Source organism: Wickerhamomyces anomalus, assembly GCF_001661255.1.
Source record: "Wickerhamomyces anomalus NRRL Y-366-8 unplaced genomic scaffold WICANscaffold_6, whole genome shotgun sequence".
Lineage (NCBI taxonomy): Eukaryota > Fungi > Ascomycota > Saccharomycetes > Phaffomycetales > Wickerhamomycetaceae > Hansenula > Hansenula anomala.
In genome coordinates this window covers 799345-817784 of record NW_017567115.1, presented here as the reverse complement: position 1 = coordinate 817784, position 18440 = coordinate 799345, and the positions used below count along the sequence as shown (strand labels likewise).

The 18440-nt window shown below is 36.0% G+C and overlaps 7 protein-coding genes across 7 annotated transcripts; 4 read left to right on the top strand and 3 right to left on the bottom strand.

Moving 5' to 3' along the window:
• Positions 1-2: 2 nt before the first annotated feature.
• On the bottom strand, positions 3-1811 carry WICANDRAFT_85818 (uncharacterized protein; the record flags this gene model as incomplete). The annotated part of the gene is made up of 2 exons (XM_019185952.1): positions 3-26; positions 279-1811. The coding sequence occupies 2 exons, from the start codon at positions 1809-1811 to the stop codon at positions 3-5; spliced, it is 1557 nt and encodes a 518-aa protein (XP_019036925.1).
• A 742-nt stretch (positions 1812-2553) lies between these two features.
• WICANDRAFT_65064 (arylsulfatase) lies at positions 2554-4266 on the top strand (the record flags this gene model as incomplete). Its single annotated transcript, XM_019183854.1, has 1 exon — positions 2554-4266. The coding sequence occupies one exon, from the start codon at positions 2554-2556 to the stop codon at positions 4264-4266; it is 1713 nt and encodes a 570-aa protein (XP_019036924.1).
• A 280-nt stretch (positions 4267-4546) lies between these two features.
• WICANDRAFT_85815 (LETM1/MDM38 family protein) lies at positions 4547-6933 on the bottom strand (the record flags this gene model as incomplete). Its single annotated transcript, XM_019185951.1, has 3 exons — positions 4547-4590; positions 5580-6748; positions 6836-6933. The coding sequence occupies 3 exons, from the start codon at positions 6931-6933 to the stop codon at positions 4547-4549; spliced, it is 1311 nt and encodes a 436-aa protein (XP_019036923.1).
• Positions 6934-8417: 1484 nt separating this feature from the next.
• Positions 8418-9295, top strand: WICANDRAFT_81042 (uncharacterized protein; the record flags this gene model as incomplete). Its single annotated transcript, XM_019185166.1, has 2 exons — positions 8418-8684; positions 8738-9295. 2 exons carry the CDS (start codon positions 8418-8420, stop codon positions 9293-9295), a joined length of 825 nt encoding a protein of 274 aa, XP_019036922.1.
• Positions 9296-9453: 158 nt separating this feature from the next.
• On the top strand, positions 9454-10350 carry WICANDRAFT_34909 (palmitoyl-protein thioesterase family protein; the record flags this gene model as incomplete). Its single annotated transcript, XM_019182252.1, has 1 exon — positions 9454-10350. One exon carries the CDS (start codon positions 9454-9456, stop codon positions 10348-10350), a length of 897 nt encoding a protein of 298 aa, XP_019036921.1.
• Positions 10351-11449: 1099 nt separating this feature from the next.
• HFM1 (DNA helicase) lies at positions 11450-14005 on the bottom strand (the record flags this gene model as incomplete). The annotated part of the gene is made up of 1 exon (XM_019182322.1): positions 11450-14005. One exon carries the CDS (start codon positions 14003-14005, stop codon positions 11450-11452), a length of 2556 nt encoding a protein of 851 aa, XP_019036920.1.
• A 3397-nt stretch (positions 14006-17402) lies between these two features.
• On the top strand, positions 17403-18002 carry WICANDRAFT_97121 (uncharacterized protein; the record flags this gene model as incomplete). The annotated part of the gene is made up of 1 exon (XM_019186564.1): positions 17403-18002. A coding segment is annotated over exon 1 (587 nt), but the record flags the coding sequence as incomplete, so codon positions are not given.
• Between the last annotated feature and the right edge of the window lie 438 nt (positions 18003-18440).

Below are 18440 nucleotides of genomic sequence, written 5' to 3'. Positions count from 1 at the left end.
AGTCAAGTGTGTTGTCTTTCTGGTGGCTATTTCGTGATTGTTATCAGTCTAAGTAACTCAGAATAAAAAGGAATTTAAACTACGCACCAATGAACATACGTGTACTTAGAATCAAAATTAAACTTAAATTGCGCGAGCATGTATAAAACATTTTATGGGGAATATCTAAAATTTTTGAACAACTCTGTCTCATCAACCACTTGTTTCTTTTCGCTTTCCCTTAAATCAATTAATAACTTATAACCATCTTGATTTAAGTGATCTATGTCAGTTTCAGCTTTCTCTTGATCTCTGCTCTCAGCTTTCTGGACTGGCCCATACTTGCTTTCCAGTTTTTTGTTTGCCAGTTTGTATTGAAAAAACGCCAGAAGTACCAAGAGAAGCAAGACAATACTTAAGAGTAAAATAGCTAAAAATCCTCTTGGATAATATGGAGCATCATTATCTTGAAATATCTGAGCACCATAAACACCTCCACAATTTGCTGCCATGATGACAATAGCTAAAAACACTGCTCTTTCTGTAGGACTAGTTGCATTAACACTTACCCAACTTGTATTCAGCAAATGGCACACACTTGTGAAACAACTGAAAACAGTTATCATTGAAAATCTTAGCTTATTTGAGTGTCTTGTAGTTATAGCGCGTAAAACAATCCCAAAAACACTCTGTAAGCCTGAAAAGACTAACAAAGCTGCTGCCCTTGGTTTATATTTATCTTGTGTAAATGCAGAACTGACTAGGAAGACTGCACAAATCCATGAGCTAATGGTGGACATGGCATTAGCTTGAAATTGAGTATATCCCATGTTTTTGATGATGGTTGGCAAATAAGTACCTATTGGAATAATTGGACCAATTGCAGTGGCCGAGATAAGAAAGTGTAACCAAATTCTCCATTTCGAAACAGCGTTTCCAATATCTCTTAATGTTATTTTCTTCTGAATATCTAGTGCCTTCACAGGATCATCAAGTAAGATTCTCGATCTCAAGATAAGACGTTCCCTGTCTGAAAATAAATCAAATTTAGGGAATAGCAAGGATGAAGTTTTCTCTGGGGACATAGGTAAAAAAGCACCCAATATTAAACCTGCACCAATTGTTGCTAAACCTTCAACGAAAAACAACCATTTCCAACCAGGCCATCCATTTTTCCCAGTCAAATCTTTGATTATCCCACCGGCAATAAACCCTCCCAAACAGCTCGCTAGAATGTTTCCCAAAAAGAAATAAATATGGCGACGGGCTAACTCGTTCCTTTTATAAAATTTTGAAAGAGTATAAAGACTACCAGGTATGAAGCCTGACTCACCAATACCTAACAATATTCTTAGAGCTAAGTATTGTGAATAATTTTTCATGAACGCTTGTGATAACGCAATAAGACCCCATGCCAAAACTTGAAACGATAACCACACTGTAGGGCCAATTTTTTGCAAAACATAATTACTTGGAATTTCGCATAGCACAATGCCGATATATAGCAATTGGTTTCCAACATTTATCTGGTAGCTTGTCAGCCCTAGATCTTTTCTTAAGGTACTAGTCAACGCATTTCCTAAATTTGAGCGATCCAATTGTAAGGTAAAAAAACATCCAGCCAAGATGGGTAATATCAAGAAATCCAACTTTAAACGTACACGAGCCTCTTCTTTATCAGTCCAGTCTTTGATGACTTTCAATTCTTCACCATTTGGTAAGATGATCTTATATTTCTGCTCCCCTGTTTCATCAAAATGTGAGGATGTTGTCTCGACAGTTGATTCCCATTGGGCCTTATTATCAGCAACACTTTCCAGAACGGCTGTCATGATGTTGTCTTAGATAAATCGTGAAACATTAATATTTCAAGACATCAACAACGGATAGCTTGGTTATTTTATAGACTTCAAACATCATTCACTCAAGTCTCAAATCATTATTGGATCATTTTCATTCTAAATTTCAATAGATATAATATAATTTAGTCCATTCCTTTCAAGCCACACAATGCATCTTTTTGATGTTTGGGCGTAAGCAGAAGTACCTAATTGCAATGCTCCACATTGTTCCATGGCTAGTGAAGCGCATGTCAAAGCTTTCAAAAGTGTGGCTATTATATTGGGCTATTCGTTTTTCCTTCTTTTTCGGCTTGAAAAAAAACAGGCAAGCTGTCATAATTGTCGGTTCAATAAAACTACCAATTAAAAATTCTGGAACACAAACACAAATTGAAAACACAAAAACACAAAAACAACTAAAAGAATAAAAAACATTAAAAGAGCCGCCATTGATGAATCCTGTTTAATCGAAAGCTTGAACTTGAGATTCAAGATCACAGGCTCACTCATGATTATGAATTAATGCTGCAAACTTCCACACTATCCACAGTTGATTCAAGCAAGACAGGTTATTGGACAGCCACGGTATTAGCCACACTTATTCAAATGAAGCACAACATTGACATGTCACGGATCTACATTTTGCAAGTCTAAGAAGTATGAGCTAGACTATAAATATTCAAACAGAAGCCGTGGTTTTCTTTTTTTCAAAGTTTGTTCCATATTCTCAGAGATGACTGCTGAAAAGATACGTCCCAATTTTTTATTGATTGTTGCTGATGATTTAGGCTTCACTGATATTTCACCATTTGGAGGTGAGATAGATACACCAAACCTTGCAAAGCTAGCTAGAATTGGTCAAAGCTTTACAGATTTTCATACTGCTCCAGCATGTTCTCCCACTCGTTCAATGTTATTAAGTGGTACTGATAACCATATTGCCGGTGTTGGCCAAATGGCAGAGGCTCTAAGAACTTTCAATGAAGATTTGAAAGACCAGCCAGGCTACGAAGGGGTTTTGAATCAAAGAGTTGCTGCTTTATCAGAGATTTTGAAAGATGAAGGTTATTACACCACTATATCTGGTAAATGGCATCTAGGTTTAACTGAAGAATCATCACCATCTGCTAGAGGGTTTGAAAAAGTGAATGCCTTATTACCAGGAGGATCTAATCACTTCAAATATTTCCCCTTAGATCCCCAAGGTGAAACCCCAAATAATTTCTTGCCCCCATTGTTTGAAAGGGATGGTAAATTTTTCCACGCTGGGAAAGCCAAAGATCAAATTCCGGATGACTATTATAGTACTAAGTACTTTACTGATAATTTGCTTGATCAATTGAAGTCAAAAGATCGTGATGGTAGACCTTTTTTCAGTTTGTTGACTTACACTGCACCTCATTGGCCATTACAAGCACCAGAAGAATTTATTGCTAAATATAAGGGAGTCTATGACAAAGGCCCTGCACAATTAAGGTTGGATCGTTTGAAGAGAGCTGCTGAATTGGGAATAATTGATAAGGATACAATTCCACATGATGTTAAGATCAAGTACCAACGTTGGGAAACATTAAGCGAGGAGAACAAAAGAAGAGAAGTTAAGATTATGGAAGTCTATGCTGCGATGGTTGATTATTTGGATAAACAAATCGGTAGAGTGCTGGATGAACTGGAAGCATCTGGTGAGATTGATAATACTTTTATTGTATTTATGTCAGATAATGGGGCAGAAGGTGCTATATGGGAAGCATTTCCAATGAAAACAAAAATTGTCTCAATGGTTACTTCAAATTATTATAACAATGACTTTGATAATATTGGTAAAAAAGATTCATTTGTTTATTACTCAGATGAGTGGGCTCAGGCTGCTACCGCACCAAATTTTCTGTACAAATTCTACTCAACGGAAGGCGGTATCAATTGTCCATTTATTGTTTCGTATCCAGAGTTAATTAATGCAGAAAGAAAGAATGCAGGCGTCATTTCAAATTCATTTTTGACTGTCATGGATATTTTACCAACCGTTTTAAGATTGGCTGATGTGAAACATCCCGGTAAATCGTTCCATGGAAGAGCTGTTGTGGAACCAATAGGTAAAGATTTCACAAGTGTTTTCTTTGATCCAAAACATGAGATTCATACTTATGAAGATTCCAAGGCAATCGGATGGGAATTGATGGCTAACAGAGCCATTAGAAGAGGTGATTATAAATTAAACTGTGTACCTGCACCTTATGGTAGTGGTGAATGGGAATTATTCAATGTTAAAAAGGATCCTGGAGAGACTAAAAATTTGTCTGAAGAATTACCAGAAATTTATGAACAGTTAATTCATGATTGGGCTGTTTACGTTGCTGAAACTGGGTTGGTCGAGGTTACTACAAAAGCCAGCTTTAGCGAGGCATATGACGAGCTTGAGAAGGTTTTGCCTCGAGTTAGAATTTAGAGTAGTTTATATGGATAACGATCGATCTAGTGCATGTAGAAGCATACGGGTAGGTATAGATTCTGTAGTTGGATTGAATTTGGAATCGGAACAACCCAACTTAGTAGAAAGCTGATCAAAGGCCACATCGACCCCATAATGCTAAGCTTGCATCTATAATGCTAAGTTGGTTTTCAGACGTAGAAGTTCCTGATATTTTCATGAAATTTGAGGCCTGAGAAATCTAAATTTTTTTGATCAGTTTTGAAAATTCACCTCTTCTGTTCACCATGAAAACTCATCACTTAATTTTACACAAAGAATCACACCAGACAGCCCATTTTACTGTACTATCTATCCATTAGCCATATAGCATGGAATACACCATATTATCTTTATAAATGCCTCCAAATTTACCCGTTTACAACGCAACAACGTTATTCGCGAATTTGCTTAGACGCGACGCGACACGGTCAAAATTATTTATGAAAAGTTTCAGCATTTCAAAAAGTTTCAATCAACCACCACAATCAAGTAAAATCAATAAATCACACATCCACACAATTAACAAAATGTCTCTTGAACCAGAATTGAAAAAAACCAAAGTCAATGATACTTTAAAAGTCTACAAACGTTCAGAAAACGCTAAAACTCCAACAAAAGGTTCAGCCTTAGCTGCTGGTTATGACATCTATAGTTCAGAAGAATCTTCAGTCCCTGCACATGGTCAAGCTTTAGTTGCTACTGATATCTCCATCATAGTTCCAGTGGGTACTTATGGTCGTGTTGCTCCTCGTTCAGGTCTTGCTGTTAAACACGGTATTTCTACAGGTGCTGGTGTTATTGATGCTGATTATAGAGGTGAAGTTAAAGTTGTCCTTTTCAACCATTCTGATAAAGATTTTAAAATTGAAAAAGGTGAAAGAATTGCTCAATTGGTTTTAGAAAAAATTGTTAATGCTGAAATACAGGAAATTTCTGCTGAAGAATTAGATACTACTGAACGTGGTGCTGGTGGGTTCGGTTCTACTGGTACTAAATAGATACACTTTTAATGACCTATAGAAAAAAAAATTAAATAAATCAAAAAAAAACATGATGAAGTTCTAAATTTTTGTAAAGTATATATATATGTAGTATAATTTGTCTTGTTGATCACTAAAAAGTTTGGGTATCCAGTGAATCTATGTATTGATAATATGTTCATTGTTTTGATTTTTCCTTTTCTGAATCATTCTGAGACTCAGTTTTTTTCAAATTTTCAGTAGTTTGTTCCTTTTCTTGTTCCTGTTGAGCTTCGGGTTTTGGAGGTTCTTCTTGAACTTGAGTTTGACCTTCAATTTGTTTACTGTCGTTTCCTTCTTTTTCACTTTCTTCCTTTTCATAATCTTCTAAATTGATATCATCTTTGACAGTAGAGGCGTTTTTATTCTCTTGTTCTTGTTCTTTTTCTTCTTTGATCAATTCTTCTTGTTCTTTGATAATGTTCAATTTCAACTTGGCATCATCATCAACTTCGGATTTGGTAACATCATAAACTTGATCAGGAATAGAACGTAAAACTTGAACCAAGGCATCATAATAACTATCCAAGTTATTTGAAGCCTCACCATAAGTATAAACACTTGACAAGATCAATAAAGTTGATGGAATTTTTTGTCTCAATCTCAAATCTAACCAAATTTTCAAATCATCTTGTAATCTAGCCTTTGAGACACCATGAGTTTTGATACCTCTTGAAACACACGCACTATGCAATTCACTCAATGATAAAGATTCAACACCTTCATAATCAAGAGCTCTATCATCTTTAATGATTTGTAATAATCTATATCTGATTTGATAACGCAATATTTGGTCAGAGCCGAATGGTCTCAAGTTCATATACTTGGCCATTGCAACTAATTGAGGTCTTGATAAATTATCTAAAACTGCATCGTTCTTAAACAATCTAGCAATTTTGATAACTTGCTCCTTAGTTACAGTTTCACCAAGAGTGTTTAAAGTTCTAAAGAATCTAATAAATTCTTCTTTTTCCTCTTCTGTAACAGCTTTTGGTAATCTAACACCACTTTCTTCAAAAGTTTGTCTCAAGAAACTTGAAGTGGATTTTCTAGTTTGTAATAACTTTTCCTTTTTTTTGTTCTTATCAGCTTTTGATTCATAAGTTGATGGTAAAAGATTTGGGAAAAGTTTTAAAGCAACAGGTAATAATAATTCTGCAAATGGAATTATAATAAATGCTGAAAACGGAACTAATCTAAAGATATCTATAGTAGTTCTTGTCAATTGACTTTGTTCTCTTCTTGTTAATTCATAACCTCTTATCATTCTGAACAACAATTTACTAGAAACTTTGATCTCATAACCCAATAATTTGGTACCATCCCAATAATGTTGAACTTCATGCTTAATTCTATCTAGTAATGGAGGTTTAGGAGCAGCTGGTGGACTATTATCAACAGCCGGAACTTTTGGGATCGTTGGATCATCCTTATGAAGTCTATCTAGATCAGTCTCATGTTTGGGTTGTTGTTCTTTTGGTTCCTTCGTTGATTTTTGTAATGTTGATGGAGATGTACTTATTGACCTTTGACTGTATAGAATAGATGACCTTTGAATGGACGATATTGGAAATTTGACTAAACGGCCATGTACAATTCTGGGGTTCTTTAACAGTTGAATCATCACTTGTGATTTAGCTGGAAGTAACGTTTTGCTCTGGAGCTTTAGATGAAGTCGAATATGTAAACTGGTTCTCTGGTATTTGTTAGTGATTTTGCCCCTTCGAAAATAGCACCTTTGCAAATAAAAGAACAATGACTTCACTTCCAATTCAAATAAATCAAATCTCAGGATTTCAAATAATATACTTTAGACTTTCAATCGAAAAAAAAAGTCAATCTTGTATATCTGTTGAAAAGAATAGGTATAGAATCCTGGAGCAAGCGAAAAAGTGGGTTGGAAAGTGGAAATCAGGGAACATATCGGTGAAATTATTCAAAAACTCACATTAATAACTTTCAAGTGATCTTAAAATAGTTCTAAAGCTTATGAATATACGTGGCTTTGTGTGTGAAATGGTTGTGTTTAGTTTTGCAAATTGATGATTTAAAATCATTTTGGAGCTCTCCGAAAACCTTGAAAAAAAATACTGGCCGAGTCCCCAAAAAAAGTCAACTAGTCTCGAGAATTCAGCATTATTTGTATGGACATGGATCTGAAAATAAGCACAAAAATGAAGTGATTGGTATAAAAATTAGTATGGAAAGATTATAATTGGATCATTGGGCAAGCTAGAGGTGGAACTAGGAGATTTGGGGGCGCAGGTTCTCCGTTAGGTATGAATTGATCATTTATGAATCCATCTATATTCTGGTTATCTGAATGGTCTAACTCCTTCACGTACACAAATAACTACTCGTAGAGCTTTAATGGATTATGATGGATTAAGGTTAGCCCAGGCTTGGGTAATGGTGCTATTATTGCTGTGGAAAAATCCACAGATATCACTAATGCTATTTCAAGATTGATTGACTTGAAAGTTGAGTCCTGTGGACAATTTACACCTTGCATAGAAGGCCACTTGGCTAATCAAGACAAAGAAACGGTTTGTTAATCAGCATAAAGGAATTGGTATGATTACAGAGATATTAGTTAAAGAGTTGAAGGACATTCAATTTGTTTTTAGGTGATGCTCTGTTCTGGATTGAAAATTTTGAACAGAATGGAACTATTCGAAAAAGCACAAGAGCGCAATGATATTCGCTATGGTGGTTGGGTTAGAGATGTTAAAACTCTTGATGGTCACATACAGGGTTTACCAGATAATTTCAGATGTGTAGGCCTCTTTTATATAAAGATACTTATGAATAGAGCGATCTAGGCGTAGTGTTAAAATTGTTTCGCGAAGTCATTAGTCTCAAAAATTTGAGTCATCCCATCCTAGCCTCCTAGGCTCTGTCATCAACGAGACTAGTCGCATGACCTAGGACTTTAGCAAAGCCAGGGTAAAAATGCGTTAGGCGGCCGCCTTCAATTTGGCAGAATCCATAACTGAATCGTAAAGAATTAACAATTCAACAAGTATTCCAGATCAGTTACTAGCTCAATAATTCAAATTCAGTGGCAAATAGCTAACGCAAAGACTCATACTATCACTCGAATCAAATATGGATTCCTTTCCTGGTGGGTTTCCTGGACTTTATGATTCAGATACAGGGAGGCCAAATCAGTTTGATCAAAGTTCAAGATCAAGCCGATTTGAAAGGCCTTCACCTGAGCTGGAAGCTGTTAAAAAGTCTTTGAAACAGAGAAAAAGAGCATTAAAGAAACATATGATCCATAATATGGATTCATCTTGTTATATTTTCATCTTCATAACGTATCTTTATGATTGCAGTTTATTATTGCTTCTAATGAGATCATTTGTTCAATCAGTAAGTTGAGCAGCTCAACGCTTGGAAAAAGCAAATACTAACTACCAATTCAGATAATTCTGGTGCTTCAATTTTCACCTATAGTGCAACAAGTCATTCCGAAAAATGCTGGTAAAAGGTCAACCTTTCACGTTGTTATCATATCAAACATATTATCTGTAATATTACACCTCACAAGAGAACTACCAATACCAGATGATAACGGGTTCATTTATGGCCATCACACACTACAGGTAATTGGTCAGCAACAACTTTCAAACAAATATTACTTGCTTTTATTGGATATTTTGGTTTTTTACTTACAATTAGCATTATTTACATCTCAATACACTTCAAAGAAGCATAAAACTATACGGTCGTCCTTAGTGGAATCAGAATATGATGGATTTCAAGGAGAGACTATTGCATTGAAAATTCCTTTAATATCTGCTTTGCATCTACCTTTTCCTAGCATTGAGGAATTAAAGTTAGAAGAGGAGGAATTGGAAAATGAAACGAATAATAATAATGATAATGAAGACAGTCTGATGGTTGGCCAACCTGCTTATGGTTCCATCAGCAATAACAATGATAATATGGATGATGAGGATGGAGAGGATTCTGTTTTATAGGCTTACTTTTTAATGAATAATTGGCGTTTTATTGGTGTTTTTTGTTCGTAGACCTTAGAGGGCGATAAAGCCCGAGGTATTATCAGGCAAAAAAAAATCAGAGAAATCTCTCATTGTTTATACATAACACAAAGCAGAACAAATTCACACCAACAACGATGCATGTCTTAAAGCTCTTGACTGAATCACTAGGATTCAGTGCACTCCCACAACAAGAATCATCTAAGGAACTTAGACCAGTCGTGTTTTGGCATGGGATGGGGGATACTTATAACTCATCCGCAATGCAACGTGTGTTCTCTACAATCCATTCAGCGAATCCAGACTTATTCATACATTCCATTTATATCAATGAAGATGAATCAAAAGATCAACAGGCTTCGTTAATAGGGAATGTAAATGATGAAGTTGAGATTGCTTGTGCTCAACTTGAATCAATCCCTGAGTTGCAAAATACACAATTTGATTTTATTGGGTTTTCACAAGGTGGTATATTTGCTAGAGCCGCAATTGAAAGATGTGGCTTAGATGTTCATACTTTGATTACTTTTGGTTCACCTCATGCTGGGATTTCAGATTTACCAAGATGTGATGATTCTGATTGGTTTTGTAAAAGAAAGAATGCAATTTTGAAAAGACAAGTTTGGAAAAAAAATGTTCAAAATTCAATTATTGCAGCTCAATTTTTCAGAGATCCTTTAGATTATGACAATTACTTGGAAAATTCAATATTTTTAGCTGATGTCAATAATGAAAGATTTGAAAAGAATATGACATATGTTGAAAATCTCAAAAATTTGGAAAAATTGGTGTTGGTTATGTTTAGTCAAGATGAAACAATTGTACCAAAAGAAAGTGCATGGTTCTACGATCAAGATAAGTCTTCTGGAGAAACTATTCAATTCAAAGATACAGGTTTTTTCAAGCAAGATTTGATAGGACTAAAACATCTTTATGACCAGGACAAGATTGAGTTTCTAACAATTGATGATAGACATATGGCAATTGGTGATGACTTTTTGAAAAAAATAACTGAGAAATATCTTGGAGTGTAATTTAAATGAACTCAACATCAGAACCAAGTAAATCACCCAAATCACCAAACGAATCATCATTATCAGCATCATTTTCATCATTGTTCTTCAACTCAAGTTCAGCGTTTTCTATTGGAGTATTGATATGGGATGAGTTTTCATGTTCAAGTTCAGGTGTCATATCAGAATTTTTCATATGATCATTTTTCACATGATCATCATCTGCATCAATATTGTTTCCTTCATGATACATGTCATCACTCCATAAACCTTCATCATTAGGATAAACGGGCTCTTCAGGGTCTGGTTTTGCATCCATCAGTTCTGATTCAACTGGAGCATCAACCATCATAACAGATGAATCACTGGTTTCATCATCATCAATATTCACAGTGATGGATGCTTTACTCTTTCTATGGACCTCACGTAATAGACCAACCACATCAACCTCTGAGCTCACTGTGTTGTCAGACTTAGAATTATTCAGCGGTTCTTCACCCTTTTCTTTAACATCAAGCTCAGGTTCATAATACTTGTACTTGTTGAGTCGACTTGGTTCAGCTGGTGATTTGTTTGGACTTGCTTGTTTATGGGGTTTGTTGAATAATCCATTACCTTTAGAACTCTTGTTCATGAAATGCTTACTGACAGGCTTATCATCCACTTTGCATGTCTTCTTCACCGATACACTTTCAGCATCAGTGGCACTTCTATTCCTTATTCTTTTTACTGGTTTAGGGGCCAAACCTTCACGGCAACAAAGATGACGACAACTTGAAAAGACTTGTTAGTATTTTTTGATTGAAAGTGATTTTAGCATAACTTACGTTGTTTTGTCTTTACAGGCGTGCTTGCAAGTCAAACTGGTAGCTGATGTAGTCTCGTCTTCAACCTCTTTAAGAGAATTCCTTTTATTACCGACTGACTGTTTATTGTTCGTTGCTTCAACCAATAGATCGTCAAATTCATCATCATCTAATCCTTCTAAACTATCTTCCTCGTTCACTGTACCAATGTTAGTCTGGACGCGAATGACACAAATTGGGTATATAGCGTACCAGTTGAAAATATCCTCAAGCCACTGACTTGGTTATGTGGTATAACCTCTTGTAAGTTGAGTTCAAAGCTTTGAGAAATACCAGCTGGAACCGTTAGTAAAATCTCCCTTTACGGAAAACAAGATTAACTTACCAATCTCCTCACAGGAAACAGAGCTAGTCAAACTGGTGTTTTTATATAGCACTGAACATTCAAATGTAAACGATTTAGCACCACTGAGCTTATTCAAATGCGCACGTCTAAAATCAACCAAATCACCTGTTGATAACCCAGAAACGATATTAACAGTAACCGGCTTTCCATGCCACGATTTTGTTTCCATTTGACAATCAATATTCATTCGGATAATAACTTTTAACTCTCCTTTCGTTACCGTAGACGATTCGAGGTGCGTTTCAATAGACAATATCGGCAAGCCAGCAATTGCTTTAAGGACCTTAGCACCAAATCCAGGTCTTTGGTTTAGGTAATATTCAATTGTGCTTGAGCTCAAGTTTTTAACTTCACTGAAGGATTTAACATTTTGATTAGAAAACCTTCTAACGGCAGCAATTCCTACACCTTCAAGTTGTCTCAAAACAATAGAGGTATCTTCCCAACATTTACCATTCAAACATCTAGAAAGCTTTAAGCAATTGAGCAATGAAACATAATCAGCTTTCTCCAAAAAACAATCAACCAAGCACCTTATCAACCTTCCAATATGTTTAAATACAAAAAACTTATCTTGTTTGAAACTCTGTTGGATTTTCAAGAATTCTTGCCCATTCGGATACTCAAGGCCACCTAACTCGTACTGAACCAAAAGATTTATCTTTTCATCGTTGGATGTAATGTTAGACAGCGTGTTGTAAGTCTTAATAGGGTATTTGAGGATTGGTGAATTATTAAGTTCCCTGAATAACTTTTTCTCGGTTCTTTTCAACCTGATATTTTCAAACTCGCTGGATTTTGAAACCAAATTAATGATATCAGATACTGTAAGACCTCTAGGACATTTCACAAACATCTTCATAGTGTCAAATAAAATATAATGTTTTGTCATTGCATTTCCAAATTGAGTGCATTGATATTCACCGTTCTTGATTTCGATAAGCTTGAAATCTGTCAACTCCCTTAATTTTGATTCAACGTACTTCAACAATCTTGCATCCATACTCCCATTAGCTAAATAAGGTATTTCATCATATGCTGTTGGATTGTTTTTAAACCTTGTGTAGAAAAATGTAAGTTTCAACCATTCTAATGCACCTTCAACAGAATTAACCGTTTTCAAAAACACTTCAGGAACCATGTTTTCTGAAAGATTTAAATGTAGTCGACTTTCAAGTTTTTCTGTACCTTTTACCAACTTCTCATATTGATGTTGCTTATCTGAATCAGTCATTAAGACAGCCTTACCCTGAGTTTCAAATTGAGGTCGTCCAGCTCTTCCCATCATCTGCAAAATATCTAACTCAGAATATTCTTCAAAAGCGGCACCAGTCCATGTTTTAGTTCCCTTGATAACAACCAAATAGGCCGGAAGGTTTACACCAACAGCTAAAGTTGATGTAGAGCATAAAACCTTAGTGTTCCCATTTATGAAGTTTTTCTCAACTGATAATCTATCAGGCAAAGAAAGACCAGCATGGTGGTAGGAGAATCCTAACATAGATAACTCTTTGAGTTCTTTTTCTTTTATCAGTGCAGGACTTTGACTTTTGATTTCCACCCTAAGGTTCTTAGATAAATACTTTGCAGTGGAAATTGTTGAGTTTCTAGTTGGGCAAAAGATCAAAACAGGCTTATTATTAGAATGTTGTCTTATAATTTCAGCAAGCTTATTGTTCAAAAATGAATCAAACACAAAATCATTCATTGTTTGCCTGTATCCAAATACAAGCTTCTCTAACTTAACAGGTCTATACTCATCACCGAAAACCAATGTCACGGCATTTTGTCCGCTATCAGAATTGAGTTTGATCCACCCAGAAACATCTTGAATGTTTGGAACTGTGGCAGATAAAGCAATTATCCTCAAAGGCCGACATATTTTCTTCATTCTTGTAATAACAACTTCCAATGTTGAACCTCTATTATCTCTCAAAATATGAATTTCATCAACCAATAGCAACTTTATAAGCTTAAAAAGCTTTGAATAGTCTGCCCATTTTCGTGTCACCAAATCCCATTTTTCTGGAGTCGTTATAATGATGTTGGCCTTTTTCACTTTATCTGTTTCTAAATAGCTTGTATCACTTGTTAGTGCACCAACAGTCAATCCATAGGATGAGAATTTAGAGCACCAATCCTTCTCTCGTTCTAAACAAAGTGCTTTTGTGGGCGATATATACAAAACCTTCAAGGTATTGGGGTCATTAGTCAGATTCAATAACCTTAGGATGGCAAGTTCAAATAGCACAGTCTTACCTGAACCAGTTGGGGAGCTAATCACACAGTTGTTATCCTCCTCATAGATTGGCTTGAAAGATTTGGACTGCATTTTGTTAAAATAGTGAAAGTCAAATATGGATCTAGCCTTATCTGATAGTACTGATGTGGGGAGTCTTGAGTCATTTGTTGAAGTGTTGAAGTGGTGTATGTTGGATGTATCTGAAGTATTATCAAAAGACATAGATGACTTTCTGCATTCTGTTTCTTCATCTTGTGAAGAGTAGTCAACCGATTGAATTCCATGAAACTTTGTAGCTGGTATACTGTATTGACTTTCTCCATTATAATGCCGCTCACCGATACCTTCTGTTGAGTAATGATTCTGAGGCCTGTTTGAGGTGGCCACCTCATTAAACCAATTATCCTTTTGAACCCCCTGCCATTTAACCTGTTTTGGAGCTTGGTTTTCCCAGTCCTCCAGTTCATCACTCTCAATTATCTCTTCCAATTGTCTCATTAAACTCATGTTGAAGTTAGCCGCCAGATCAGCATCTAATGGTATCGTTTGTCAAGATAAATCTGATTCAGACTAAAGGTAAATGGTGAAGGAGCAATCCATAAATCAAATTTGAATGATATTTGACACCAAAGCTGCCTTTAGCTATTGAAAGAATCTAAAATTTTGGGTTGATGTCGTTTTGGTATGAAGTTGAAATTTTCTTGATCACCCACCACCCATAAATGAAAAAAGCTGAAACATTGATCTTCCAGATGGATTCAAACACCGTAAAGACGCAATCAATAAGTTCTAGATCGTCTTGGGATGGAATAGAGTGGGATCTTTCTATTAACGATTAAAAAAGGAGCTAAGATCAGAAATCCTTGATGAACTTCAGATGTTTCGTAACTCCCGTCTTGATTTCAATTCAGACAACGTTCGAATATAAAACACACCATATTTAAGGTTTCAAGCTTCAGACAGACAAATACCAGCATTGAAGCCTTCCAGAATACCGTTTCCCTGTACAATGTTCGAAGTTGATGAATTAGAAAAGGTTGAAAGTTGTTTTGATCCAGCTTTCAAACAATTCTGCCAATATCAAGCGGGTAAAATATTGCTATGACAACCGAAAATGTCCGGATGTGTACCTTTCAATTGACTGAAAAAATCAAGCTCAGAATTTTTGAGAAGGCGTGCTTCATAAAATCCCAAATTCCAACAAAGAGAACTGCAACAATCATACAATTGAAAAAACTCAGTATTTTTGGCCGTTCAATATTGGTAAGTTTCATTCATTTACACTTTTTTCTTTAACTCTATTGGGAAAAAGTGCTATTTTCTGATTATTGAGGTGAGTATTTTTGTGATCTTATAGGGAATGGATAGTACAATGGAAGCTGGAAGCGTCCAAATAGACACTGCAATGAAAGATGACGAAATCAGACAAGATATAAAAATGGAAGTTCATGATAGCCCCCGAGATATATTGATAGATGACGCTAGTGGGAAAGAAGAGGATGCTGAACATATTGACCTTTTATCAGACGTGCCAGAGGATGATGAGATGAATATTGATGACCAACTTAGTGAAAAAGGGGAGGAAGATGTGGATATAGAGGAGGCTCATTTTCTAGAGTCAGATGACCAGGAAATAGATGCTACTGTTAATGAAGATGTTGAAGCAGAATCACCATTAGACTATGTTTCACCTCAAAAGGAAGAAGTTGAGGAGTTTGATGACACAAATACAGCTCAGGAAAGCCAGAATGAAGATAAAAGGAGCGTACCTACTGCTAGAGAAGAGGAACCTCAAGACACTAAGCTAGTCAATGTTGCGGCCACAGCTGATTTTGATAGTCAATTAGAGGAAAACCTTAATAAAGAGAAGCACAATGACAGTGAAGATAACAACCCTGAAGAAAAATCTCTACAACCAGAAGAAGATGGTACTACACTATCTGAAAAGAAAAACCAAGATGACACGCAAAATAGAATTAATGAAACATTGAATGAAGAAGAAACAAATATAGAGGTGATATTTGAGCCATCAGAAGAAGTTACAGACACTGTCAATGATACTGCTGTTGAGAATGTGGAAACCTCAGTGGGACCTACGCAAGATGAGGATGATAAAGATGAGATCGCTGAAACTGAAAATCAAGCAGGTGTTGAGGAACACAAAGATGAAGTGGCTGTCAGTGAAAACTCACACCAAGATGAGCAAGTTCAGGAGGAAGAGTTAGAGTTAGAAGATCACAATAATGAAACTTCAAAAGCTGAAGAAAACATTGACAATAATGAGGGTGATGCTGTTGAAAGTAATGATTACACCGAAGCAAATGAAACTGCTGATATTGAGGAGTATGACGCTGAAGAGAATGCAGAAGGAGAAGAGCTTGAATACCATTCTAGTAATCCTGAAAGTTCTGAATATTGCCCCATACCTATCATTTTACAAACACCTGTATTCCCATATCTATTGTGTCCAGTATCACCAGAAGACTTTGCTAATTTACCTTCAGAATATGAAAATGTTATTAACTTATTTGATGATACTTCTATCTTAAACTCTACATTGCTTGAAATGTTTGGATATATTAGAGAAACTTTCACTGAACACGGAAACCCTTTTGATGAGGATGAAGAATTGGTGTTGACTTTCAAAGATTTTGATGATACCTCAATTGAGGAATCGAGCACTTTAGCTGAAACACTCCTTTTACATGATATCATTGAGATGTATACTTTGTTGATGTCAAGCACAACAAAAAACTCCCCATCTGATTGTTTATGCTTTCTGCTATCATCTCGTAAAAGCTTTAGAAGCCAGATGAAGAAAATTTATTCTTTGAAGGATGAAGATCTAGCCAACCAAGGCCAATCAGATGAACATCCAACCTCAGAAGGTCAAGCAAATATATTTGATGATGCAGATGACTTTGAGTTGAGCGAGGAAGATATTTCAGAGCTGGATAAGGCTTTAAGCTCAGAGAATGAAAATGAAGATAACCCAGAGGCACACAAGAATGTTGCTGATGATCAAGATGAAGAGCCACTTACGGCGAAACGCTCTATAGATGAAGTTGAAGGACCAGATGCTACAGCTGAGGAGGAAGGTGTTACCACCAAGAAACAGAAATGAAATGTTTGATGGTTCTACTGCTGATATATAGAAGTGTACTATTGAGATTAAATGGGATCTACTCTTCAGCACAACTTTGTCTTTTACCTCCATGTAGTCGTCATGATTTGTTTTTTATTCTGTTGGAAAATGTTGAATTAGGTTAAAACTCTTGAAAAATAGAAACACAGCGGTTAATTAATATTGTCATCACAACATCCAAGGGTTGAAGGTTTTCTTTGCTATGGTGGTGCTAAGGTCAATGCCAAAGTGGGAGTGTGATTATGCTGCCAGTTTACAAGAAGTTAAGATATTTGAAGGTGAAAGGACAAAGTTAACCAACATTCTCAAAGAAAGGATGCTTATTGATAGAAGATGTGCCGCCTTTTTGAAAACTGCAACAGCGAACTATGTGATTGAAGAACTCGAGTTTCCAACTTTGAAGCCAATTGAAGCCAAAGAAAGATACGTTTTGCCTTGTAATAGTGAGTGTTGTGAACAGGATAGGGATGTGGATACCATAGAACATATGAATATTGGGAAACTCAAATGGAACAAATCGATGCAACCTCCAAAACTTCTTTCAGAAAACGATGTGTTACCAAAAGAGGTATTTAAGATTACGCCAGAGGTGGCCAAGTTTCTCAATGTTTGTTTAAAGCCTAGCTTAACATTGGACTCACCAACTGAACTACGGTGCGCCAAAGAATATATCAAATCTTACTTTATTGAATTGGAAACTTTCACGCTTGATGATGATCCATTTGCCAAATCGTTTCACAAAATACCAACCGCTATTCAAGTACCCAAAGAAGGCGATCAGCAATATCTAGAAGAGATACTTGATACAAATGATGGTTTTGCTTTGAATTTCGACTACTGCAAAGAACCTACACTGAAGCCATTGTTCACAGAATCAGATTTCCAGATTCCGGTTGTTGACAATCAAAAATGTGAACATCAAGGTGTACAGAGAACCCTTACGACTGTTCCAAAATGGCATCTCTCATTTCCAAAAAGTCTCAACACCGAGGCTTCATCCTTGGAGAAGTTTATATTGAATGAGGAGTTGCAGAAAGGGGTTGAATATAGACTAAGGGCTATTTATATGGATGATGCTCCGACTTTCAGTGAGCCCAAAACTCCATTTGATTTGATTGATGTTGAATCTACGTTCCCGGTATATAAAATCTCATTAACGTCTCCAGTGACCACTTTGGGTGATCTATTCAAAGATGTTGATGAGGTTAAGGTTGTATCTGAAGAAGTTCAAGGAGTAGAGCTTCTTTTAACTTCAGAAGATGAAACTCTTTCAACTATAAAGGAGCAGAGACCATACTTGATAGAAAACATTATTGAAGAGATAGGTATAAAAGCCCAATCAAATGAAGAAGCTCATGATTTATCAGAGAGTCTATCACCAAAACCTGCTGCCATAATAACGATCCCAAAATTTGGTGAAGCTACTGAGCTGTCATACTTGCAAAATTTTCACATAAGAGTCAACCAGACAGCTTCAGTTGTTGAAAATTCAAAGACAGATAATGATACCAG